The sequence below is a fragment of the Amblyomma maculatum genome, chromosome 1 (assembly GCF_055883805.1).
Source record: "Amblyomma maculatum isolate TAMU_Amacu chromosome 1, ASM5588380v1, whole genome shotgun sequence".
Lineage (NCBI taxonomy): Eukaryota > Metazoa > Arthropoda > Arachnida > Ixodida > Ixodidae > Amblyomma > Amblyomma maculatum.
Window position 1 is genome coordinate 468,785,141 of NC_139344.1, and position 11,779 is coordinate 468,796,919.

General features: G+C 45.0%; 1 protein-coding gene across 1 annotated transcript in view; it reads left to right on the plus strand.

The window, feature by feature from the left end:
• The window catches only part of LOC146209923 (dnaJ homolog subfamily C member 2), a 122,319-nt gene that overhangs the window by 87,004 nt on the left and 23,536 nt on the right, over window positions 1-11,779 (plus strand). The window contains exon 8 of the mRNA XM_084605074.1: window positions 2,836-2,927. Within this exon, the coding sequence (XP_084461200.1) occupies window positions 2,836-2,927 (92 nt within the window). The remainder of the gene's footprint in view (window positions 1-2,835; window positions 2,928-11,779) is intronic.

Below are 11,779 nucleotides of genomic sequence, written 5' to 3' on the forward strand. Positions count from 1 at the left end.
ATCACCGCAGATGCGTGCGCCTTTGGGGGAAGGGCTTTCGCTGCAGCTGTTGCCGAGCTGTGTCCTCTCATTCCCTCCGCGCGTTGCTTGAAAACTAGATGCGGCAAACGGCCGAGGTGATGCGATCGTCTTTGGGGGAGGCGCACCGTCCAATGCGTGCTGCGGAATGACCGGTGAAATTGAGTTCGATATACGACGCAGCTTTCCTATACTTTTACGTGGGATTTTCAAGGGGATATTCCGCGAGTTCGATATAACCAAAATTCTAAATATCTGGGTTCGACTGTATAAGGCAGTCGTGGGAGAGGCAAGATCGCTTGATGTCGACGGTAGGCAGAAGTGGCTTGAGGAAAACTGCTCTGCATCTGAGAAGCATACGTGGACCGGGACTTGTACAGTAGGGACAAGACTGGACGGTCTTTCTAGATAATTTTATAAGCATGCTGAGTACAATTTTGGCGGCGATGGAAAGTCTGTGTAGTGTTTAGAGACATTAGCCACGTTGGGCACCATTGGTGTATGCTATTAAGATCATTTTGAAGGACAGAAGTGTCGTTGGTGTTAGTTATAGGGCGGTAAATTACACAATCGTCCGCGAAAAGACGTGTGGTAGACATTACTGTGGAAGGCAAGTCATTAATGTATATTAAGAAAGGTAATGGGCCCAGGACTGTGCCTTGCGGTACTCCTGAAAGAACATGCGAGTAAGTCGATGAGAAGCCGTTAGCGAAAACGAATTGCATGCGGTTTGTTAAAAAGCTTCGGATCCAGTTGAAGATAAGCGGGTGAAGATTTATAACGGAGAGTTTGAGTAAGAGGCAGGAATGGGGTACTTTATCAAACACTTTCTCAAAGTCCAAGAATAAGGCAGTTGGGATATTGCAGTCTAGATTGGAATGAATATCATGCAGGAACAAAGATAGTTGGGTTTCACAGGAGTGGCCTTTCTGGAAGCCATGCTAGTTTGTATGGAAGAAGTTAACTGAAGTTAGAAAAGTAGCGACATTAGAGTATATGATGTGTTCCATGATTTTAGAGCATACACTGGTTTGGTTAGCAAAATGGGTCGATAATTACCTGGAGATGATCGGTCACCTTTTTTGAAGATTGGAAGGACCCTCTCGATTTGCCAGTCAAGTGGAACGGAGCCAGTATCAAAACATTGCTGAAAAATGAGTGAAAGAAAAAAACTGGAAACATGTTTAGTGTTTTTTAATATTTTGGAAGTAATTCCATCAGTACCACAGGAAGATGAACATTTTAGCAAATCAGTAATATTATCATTACCATGCGAGTCAAATGCGATGCTGTCCATTGGTGGATGTGGCAATGGTGGAAGGTTGGGAACATTATGAGACTCTTCGTTTGTAAAAACTGAACAGAATGTGTAGTTTAATACATGGGACATGTCAGATATGCCTACTGACGAGCCGCTACTGTCACATAGTGAAATAGTAGTATTTTTATCAGGGTTAATTGTTTTTTGCAGAAGCGCTTTGGGTTGGCTCGTAACATTTCAGGGAGGGTATTGGAAAAGAACTGGCGTTTAGTTTCGGCAGTAAGGTTGGAGTATTGCTTAGCAATGGTGTGGTATTTGTCCCATGCACATTTAGTATTAGGTAACTTGGCAGAACGGAAAAGGCGTTTTTTGTTGTTATTTAAACGTTTTAGTGTTGTATTAAACTAAGGCGAGCGTGTTCGTTCTGGTATACTGATGGTATGGGTGTAAAGTCTTATCAAGTGCAACATTTTCAATTTGAAGAGAGACCAGTTCGACTCAATAGAATGTGAGGGATATGTCATTATAGAATGCAAGGAGGTCATGATTCATGCCTTTGTCGTAGAGTGTTAGTATTTTTTTGGATTTGGGGATTTTGGGAAAGCTGGCAGATGAAGTAGTACGAACTACAACGTGGTCACTAAGGCCCGTATTATACGAAGGAGTGCAGATTGCCACAGAGTGAGCGGTGAAAACAAGGTCGAGAATGCTAGCTGAATGATTAGTAGTGCAGGTCGGCTCAGAAACCATTTGAGTCAGACCTAAAGTTAGGCATGTGTTCAGGAATTCGCTAGATACGTGACTTTTCATTAGGGTTTGGGCCATATCGTTCCAATCTATGGACGGAAAATTGAAATCGCTGAAAAGTAAAATAGGGGTTTTGGGGTAAGAAGAGATAAGTGACTCAAGCACTTCATGAAACAGTGTTATAAAGGAACTGTCCATGTCAGGTGGTCGATAGCATACACCTGAGAGTATGTGGGGAGACGAAGCATGGCAGCACACCCAAATCATTTCCAACAAGGTGACTATGTTAATAATGGAACAATTTAGGGGGCATTTGGCAGCAATCAGAACACCGCCGCCATGGCAGCTGTCCAGTCTGTCCTTCCTGAATATACGAAACTCGAGTAAATCAGGCATGATTTCAGAATCCGATATAGAGGAACTTAACCATGTTTCACTTAGTAAAACGATGTTACTAGACGATGAACTGATAAGACTACACAAGGATTCACGTTTGGGTACTATACTGCGAATGTTAGTATAAAGAAGTGATAAGTGATCATTTTTGGGTTTCCTGAGAACAGGTAGCTGCTATGACTTACGTTCAAGAACATTCCCGGCTGCGGGGTCAAAGATGTAGGTTTTACCATTAGAAGTTAGTCTATTGTGACACAGCTTATAAGACATGTGGTTAGCTTTCGCAAATTCAATAAGGCGTTTACGGGTGCAATTTCATCAAAAAAGGTTCAGGCTTGTAGTTGACAGACTTTGGTGGAGCATGTTTCACCCATGCTGCATGTAAAGGAGGATGCATTCTCATTCTTGTGCAGCCGTGAGGAGCGTCGCTGGATTGAGAAGCAGAATCGTGCAGCCCGTCAGAAACGAAAGCGGGAGGAGATGCAGCGCATTCGCCAGCTGGTTGGTGGGTAGTTCTTGTACTTTTGCAGGGCTGGGCAAGAAAAAGTATTCTTGTTACCCAATTATCCTGAAAATTGTATTTCCGATATCGATGCAAGATACAGGACCGAAATATATTTTTTAAACAGATACTCAATATTCTGTCTTCTATACAAAACCGTATACAGTAAAATGGTATAATAATTAGCAAAGTTTGCATCATGTAACTCCGAGTGTAATAAAGCTGATAATATTATTAGCAAAGTCAAGAAACTTCTCTGGTTTCTGGAACCTATAGTATATTCTTATAGTATACTTTTGCAGCCGTGAGTTTGGTATTTCTTGCTTTTATTTTAGCTTTCTTTTTTTCTAAGCTTATCGAACAGCCCCTTCCTGGCGCCATTACAACCGACTGGTTTCGAAGCCAATGCTGTAAACTGCATGAGGCCTTAGAAGGTCACATTCTTGCCGACAAGCAGAGGCGACCCACGCCCACTGCAAAAATCCAATTGAGCCAATTGAAAGTTTCCAATTTGAACCAGGTGGTAATCTAAAGTGTGTTTTAGCCCTTTTCCAAATGGAGCCCATGGTTGAGATTCTTTGCATAGTATAATGGATCAAATGGCACCTACCAATTGGAAACAATAAAAAAAAAGGACTGTGGTTTAACTCTGGTTAAGCTAAAGATTTGCCAGAGCAATGTTTAGTTTAGCTTGGTTTATCAACGTAGCCATAGCCATGGTGTATCTTATGTAGTTACTTTAGTTATTCCAATGAATACGCTCTTATGATCAGTGAAGAAGTGTGTCTTGGTTTCTACTTTGTTGATGGCATATGTTGTTTCCAGTGTAACTCTATGGAATACCAAGTCCAAACTTCTGGTCCAATGTGTGGTTGACTTGGGTTGTTGCGGCCATAACTCCCAGCAACACCGCTCTTCCATAGCTTGGACGAATGAGGAGTCCTTGTCTTTGTTGATGTCCCCGGTCACAAGAACTAACTCCTTTTCGTTGCACTCAGGGACACCACTGGAGATCACTTCCAAGGCAGTCTGATCGTTTATCTCTGGAGCGAGCGTACGCGATTGAGCAGCATTCACCTAGCGCATCATTATATATCTACACAGCCGCCTCTGCGAATTCGCCGCGGAGCGAGCCTAAGAGTGAGCGAACATCATTGCGTTGCTATGGCAATGACGTTGCCATGGCGATGGCGCAATGGCTGTGGCTGAGCGGCACGCCCAGCGACGGAGCACAGACCACGCTGAAGGACGGTTCTACCTAGCGTAGTATTGCTCTCGCAATAAAACTGCCAATTTACATTTTCATTACATATATGGGAACTGATTATTACAAGATTTGAGGGAAACTAAAGTAAAAAAAGTAAGCACACGTCCCACGCAAGAAACACTATATATGCAGTCATACATAAAACCTCGTTAATTTGGCCCCCGTTAAATCGAACAATTCGGCCTGCTCACTTCCTCCTATTAAAAATGTACATAGGTCTATAGCAGCAAATTCTCGTTAATCCGACGCTTAATTGCATGCACACCAGGTAATTTGGACTGGAGATGGGCTGAGGCTGCCATGGAAATTAGTTTTCGGGGCACACATGCTACGGCCATCATTCCCTAAGGACCGGAAAACGCTATTTCAAAAATATGCAGAGGGCGGCGCTGCTCTACATTAAACGAAAAGGTGGGTTTTAGGAGCACGCATCGCTACACCCATCATCTATCCATCCGTAACTACGTTTCGCTAACTTAGTACAAAAGCTGGCGCTCGCTACTGCAGTTTCTGGTTGGAGGGTGACTGCTCGTGGCTCTACTGAGCTGGGAATGGTAGGCCCCCACCTTTTGTGGCGGGGGCTGGCCTGCCATGGCGATTGTGCATGTTGTAGGCCGTCATTGCACCCACTACCGCTGCGGTGGCGGTTGACGGCTGTAGCGACGCACATCTTTCTCACTTCCTCTTCTTTTTCTTTTTTTCTCTATTTTCTTCTCCGTCTACACGAGGCAGCGGAGGTGGTTCAGCTGCAGAGCCAGTAGCAGGCTCCTGTATTTTCTTTTCCTTCTTCCTACAGTCGCAACAAAACAGTTTCTCTAGTTTCTCGAGTGACGAGAGCTGGAAGGCTGGATAGTGTCGTCGGAGCGAGGTGCTTTATGTAGGTATGTATGTGAAATGTGCAGTGCCCGGTGACTCTGGTAGTGCTACTGGTGCCACTGCTTTCTATCACGATGGCAATGCCAGCAAAATGTGCAAAGTACTCGCCTATGGATCTAGCGACGAAAGTGAAGATCTTAAAGCTTTGAAGTATGGTGTTTCCAGAGAACAGGTGATGCGTCAATTCGACGTCGAAGGAAACTCTCTGTCAGTGTACATCAAGACTGAAGCGCAGATAATGGAAGCTTTTGAAGGTGAGAAGTTTCACTCAAGTCGGAAGTGCTTGTGAACCGCGGCCCGCCCACCCCTGGAGGATGCATTATTGCGGTGTATCGCTGCTACACGGGATGTAAAGCTCCCGTTAAGCAGACCATTGATCTATGCGCAGGCCGAGACCTTTGCTCTCCGAATGAATATTGATTCATTCAAGGCTTCAGAGGGTTGGCTTGCACGTTTTAAAGACAGACATGGCCTTGTTTTGCAGCGAGATCTACATTGACCATAGTCTCGCCATTTCGCCGTGCCTGTCTGGTGCCTGTCTGTGCTTGTCCAAAGAGCGAAGAAAGAAGTCATGGGAGGCGATATCTGGCAGCTGACATGGCCTACCACTAACTGGATGTAGGGATTCCTGGCATTGCGTTTGGCAGGAGCTGCCAACTCTGGCCTTTCCTTTCATATGGGAGGGTGATATCACAATCGGCCTGCTAAAACCCTTGCATTCACATTATCCCTAGGCCACGCAGGCACATTCATGTGGCTCGGTTAAAGCGGGGTTTTATATGTTGGCTGGTAGCTTAGGCTATCGCGTCATTGTGAAGGTGGGAGTGATAACAAAGAAGAAGGTGGGAGTGGAAACAGAGAAAGAGGTGCTGTTGTGGAGGGCTTCAAAACACCGCGTGATAGAGGCTTTCGCCTCGTCACACTTTAGTGGTCAAAAGTGCCCCCTATGGCATAAATAAAGCTGAAACCATAGAGTAAGCCTAACCTAAGCGTAGCCATGCAGATAGCTCTCGCATAACTCCTGGTTTAATCACAAGCTAAACCACAGCTAATTTTTTAAAACCATGTGCGGTGCAAAGGGGGAAGTGGAGGAAAGCAGGGTTAAAGACTGGCAGAACACCCAGCTTAAGAACACATGGCAACCTATGATCCAAGCGACTTTTTTAACGCAGACGAAACTGCGCTCTTCTGCAACGTCTCCAACGGCTTGTGTTTCTGCCTCTAAAACTACCGCCGCGCTTAAAACTATGGATCGAAAGCAGGCGTGCGTCATCATCCTTCTGAGTGTCATACATATTCTGGCTCACCTGTGGGCACGAATGCCAGCAGGAGTGGTCGCGAATTGTTTTAGGCACTATGGATTTGTGCAGTCTGACACAAGCTTGGAGCCTGCAGTGCCAGTAGCAGGGAAAGATGACGACGATGAGTTATTCGTCTGCCTGCTGCCCACCGTAGTGAATCTCGCCAACCACACTTCCATCGATGACGACGTTGTTGTCGCTGGCCAGTTAAGCGATGATGAGATAATCAGCGACATCCTTGGTGTGGCGGGTGAGGCGACCGATGAAGAGGGCTCGCTCTCCCGGTGTGTTGTATCACTAGAGAAGTCGCGGATGTTCTTGCAGTTTTAGAGGGCTTCTGTTATGATGATCCTGGCAACACGGTCGCCCTGGAAGGGTTGTCCGATGTCTGGAAGGTGGTCCTAAGTGCCCAGCTTTCTACGAAAAAGCAAACGAGCATTACTGGATTCTTCATGGCTTCTTCATGAAGTAAAGGTAGGCAATAAAAAAAGGATTCACATGCCGTTTTTGTTGCTCATTCAATAATTCGGACATTTTTTTTCCCTCTCATGAGATCCTAATTAACAAGGTTTTACTGTAATACTGGCAGCATAAGATCAAGCCCCACTGGACTGTCTAACTGGAATGTGAATTCCAAACACATTGGAGAGTTCATTTTGATTTTCTCTTAGGAGTGAGAATTCTGAATTGATCCTTTGACTCTCATTGGAAGCAGATGATATTTTAAATTGGTTTCGATGTTTTCTTTCTTTACTGGGCGTACACCTGAGCTTTGGTGAAGGGTCATGCATAAATTATTGCATTTGATAGCACACTGCTTGACAAGAACCAGATGCCTCGGCGACAACAAACAGCGGCCGGACGGCAAAGGATGGAAGAAAAGCTTGGGCCACAGCATTGCGTGCGGTGTCCAATACGTGCTTACTTTCCTTGCGTTTTCGTGCTTTCATTGGCCTTTGTGTGTGTCTGAGCAGCGCAAGCACAAGCGAGAATGCTTAACGCTCGCGTGGTATGCGCTCAGTGCTCACAAAAAAACAACCCCATCAGCGCATATGTGCCATTGGCTTCTTCATGTAAAAAAAAAAGGGGGGGGTGGGGGGAACTTGAGAAATCGGCTTGGCAGAAGAGACGGAGCAGGAGGGCACTCTGGCCGACCCAAAGTTTCTCACAGCTGCCTAAATATTTGCAGCCATTTCTTTAGTATCGAGTATCGGTAAAATACATGATAAACAAAAAATGTATTTTCGATCGGGATGCGCCGATACACTTAATTTCACCACACGATACCTAATGTTGATACACAAAATGTATTGAAAGATAGTATCTAAGATGGATGCATCTTTGATGTTACTCATGGCTGCAGTTTTGTTTGCTCACTTTCTCACTGCTTTGCTTCCAAACAAACTATTTCACTGTGAAACACTAAGGTCCTCTGAGGAGTATTTATTCAGGTCATCGGTTCTTCTGTAGCGTTAGCTACGCTGGCCGAGGTTGAGCAGTTTCGCGTTGCTCCTGGCAAGCCGTGCTGCACAAGCGCGCGCCGGTCTGCGCATTCCAAAGGAGTGACGTCTTAGCCATGGCAGATGCACTGGCACTGGCGCGTGCCCAGCTGTGCGCCTCCGTTGCGTAGTAGCTAAGTCTGACGCTACCCGCTCGCCCCTCGCCGGTCTGCGCATTTCAAAGGAGTGACGTCTTAGCCGCAGCAGACCCACTGACGTCGGCATGTGCCCAGCTGGGCGCCTCCTTTGCATAGTAGCCTAACGCTACGTATATCCTGGCATAGCTGAGCTAAGCCACTGCCATTTTTTACACAAGTATTTTTGAGAGTGTTAGTGAATGAGTTTAAGATACAACACAAGTAAACTCAGAAGTAGTAGATGGGTATGCCTAGGGGTGTCAAGTTATTGTTATCTCGGAAGTGGCAGTGAAATGGCAGTCAAACTTCAGGAGACCAGATATTTTTGTTTGAATTGAAGGGGTATGCAAATAGGGGTTTTTCGGTTCGAAGTGAATTTGAAGCTAATGATTTCGAATAGTACTTCGAATTTATGGGGTTTAACGTCAAAAAGCGGCTTGTGTTATCAGGGACGCCGTAGTAGACTATTCTAGAAATTTCAACCACCTAGGCTTCTTTAACGTGCACTGACATCTCACAGCACATGGGCGCCTTGTGTTTCAGCTGCATTGAAATGGGGCTGCTGCAGCCGGTATTGAACCCGTGTCTTTGGGATCAGTAATCTACAAACAGTACATCTAGAACTAAAAAGGGGCTGAATAACGCAGGAGGCATTTTCAAAATCCTTATTTTCATAACACACAAAACCATTACGTATTGCACTGAGGCTTTATTTAAAACCCCGGCACACTGAAATCTAAGTGTTCTCGCACAAAGAACACAAGCTATTCTGCGTGCAGATTCCAAGTTGTCTTTCAGCGCATAATGTTTTCCGCAGCAGTAGTACAGTGCAGACCACTTACAACGTAACTGCTTATAGTGAGGGTTCGGTTATAAAGCAGCTTTTGTCAGACAGTGGTGTGCCTCGCATAGGACTCAGTGTAAAGTCATACCACGTATGTTATGTGGCCGCACGAAGTGAAATACTGGTTATAGTGCAGTTTTAAAATCACCTCCATGACAGTGCAGAACAGCAAGTGCACTGCCCTGTAGCACAGGGCAGTGCTACAGGGCAGAGCACTTGCAGTGCACAGGGAATTCCCTGCTTAGCATAGTGCATTGCCACACACGTTTAGGGTGCGACACAAGTGCACGCACACAACTCGTTTCCTCTCTCCTTCAGTCTCTACACGTTGCTCCCGTCTTGCACAAATCGCGCAATGGCTACTCTTTGTCATTCTTTCACATTTTCACGTATCTCCTTTCCATGCACTTAGGTCGCACCACGTTTCCTCGCCATGACACTTTCTAATGCTTTCCTTCACTCTCACATTGCTCTTTTTGTTAAAGAGTGAACGGGAATGCTCGTTTCGATTGTTTGTGCTATTTGGTTTCAGTGTGCTAGAATAGGGGCAGCACCACATTTCTTGCATGGCGGCAACTGTGAAACGTTGGGCCATGCTGCAGCAGATGCTAGGCTAGCTTTCTTTTCACGTGCGCTCAACAATTTGCTCGAGGTGGCATTTTTGTGATAACAGAAGTGGTCCTGCCGCCGCAAAACGGAGGTGCAGTGCTGTGAGCTGCCAGAATAGTGCACTAAACACTAAACGAAGGTTCCTCTGTCAGCCTCACTGCAAGAGTTAGTTCCAACCAAAGGGTCTCATTCTTAGATGCTTTGCATTTATTGTGGGAAAGAAACGAGAAAAAGAAAATACAGCTTTAGTATACCGCGTGCAGCGCGGCCGCCTATGTGGAACTTTATTTGCATGATAAGCGCACATGCAGTTGTGTTGCACTGGTTGCAGTAATTTTCATGGTAGTGCTGTGGACTTAGTGGATTGCATTTTGTTCACCGATTAATAAGGCATTTTTGACAGGGAAGCTACCCATTTGGTGTGTATTTTGACCTGAAAAAAAATTTTTCAGTTATAGTGCAGTGCCATTTATAGTATTATTTTTATAGTCCCCATCACCTGCACAGTGAAGAAGGCTGACCGCCGAAGAATGGACGCGTTTAAATTGTGGTGCTGGCGGAGACTCTTGAGAGTTCCTTGGACTGCCAGAAGATCAAATCAGTCGATATTGTCGACCATAAACCCTGACTGCTCATTGGAGGGTCAAATTCTAAATTTAAATCTCAGCTACTTTGGTCATCTGTTGAGAAGAGAGGAGTCGCTGGGAAAGGTTGAGGGTCGCCGGAGAAGGGAGCGAACGTGATGGTTAGATGGCATCCTCGAGGCGCTTCAGACGAAGTTATGTGATATTAGGAAGATAGTGAGGGACCGGAAAGCGTGGCTTGACATGGTCCATAGGGTCACAAGGAGTCGGACACGACTGAACGACTGAACTGAACTGAATCACCTGCATTGTAAGTGCACTGCACTGTACTTAAAAGTAGTTGATGCTGCTTAACAAAGCACCTTATTATGGCACACCACGCTTAGATGCGGTGCAGGCCGACCTAGAGTGCACTCAATCCGTAATGAGTGCAGCCCAAACATTTGCAACAAGGGACGTGCATTGACACAGCTTGGGCTGGAAGGTTGGTTGATCACTTTGATGACTCCACTACGTGCTGCCTTGATGACTTGAAAGGTGCAATGAGTGTGCACTACTGTCTCCATTCTGGCTGTGCCTCGAAAAGTTGACAAAATGCCAAGTGATTACTTCAAGAAATATTTTCATTCTGTTTTCACAGCATACCGTCATACACCACTATCTGAAATATATGAGCAATTACCTCAAATGGAGGACATTGTTGTGAATGAAGCTGGAGTTAGGGCGCTCTTGAATAATCTAAACCCGCATTCTGCTCACGGTCGAGATGGCGTGTCAAATTTAGTCTTGAAGCGCTGCACCCAAAGTATTGCACCTTTTTTGGTTGATTTATTTTGCAAGTCATTAAATTCTCAACAACCACCTAGTGAATAGAAAATGGCAAATGTAACTCCTATTTTCAGGGGTGGCTCTCGTGATTTGGTAGCCTGGGGCCGCTCCTGTTTCTCGTGCATATCAATGATTTAACCTTTGCCTTGCTTTGAATGTTAGAGTATACGCTGATGACTGTGTTGTGTATAACACTGTGTCATGTGCAGAAGATATGAGCGTGTTGCAGTCTGATCTTGAAAAAATCTGTTCCTGGTGTGTTAAACCTGAATGCAGCAAAATGCTATCATGTGCAGTGCACGAACAAAAAGAAAAAGTTCTCTGGCTCATACTTTATAAATAATGCTTTAGTACAATGTCTCGACGAAGTAAAATACATGGGTGTCACAATAATGGCGACATTGGACTGGACAAATCACATTCAAACTACATGCGCTAAAGCATGTCGCCTTTTACACCTTTTCAAAGAAATTTCAAGTGTGCACCAAAAGTCCTGAAGGAAACATTGTTCCTCTCTAATATCAGGCTGGTGTTACAATATGCGTGTGTGGCTTGAGACCCCTTCATGAAAACCTTTGAAGAGCGTGTTCAAAAAAGGTCTGCAAGATTCGTCACAGCTGTCTACGACTACAAAATTAGAGGTTCTCAAATCAGGAAAAGTCTAGGTTGGAAACTGCTCTCCGCACGCAGGAAAATCTTCCAGTTAAAGCTTTTGAACAACATTAACAATGGTAACACAGGAATTGATAGGAACACATTTAAAACAACCTCATTATCAGTCTAAGAGACGAGACAATTCCAAAAAAATCAGGCCATATCAAAGTCGCATAAATGCGTTTAAGTTTTCATTCTTTCTGCGCTCAATTTCAGATTGGAATTTACTCCTGGATGAGGTCGTATCTGCGCCCAA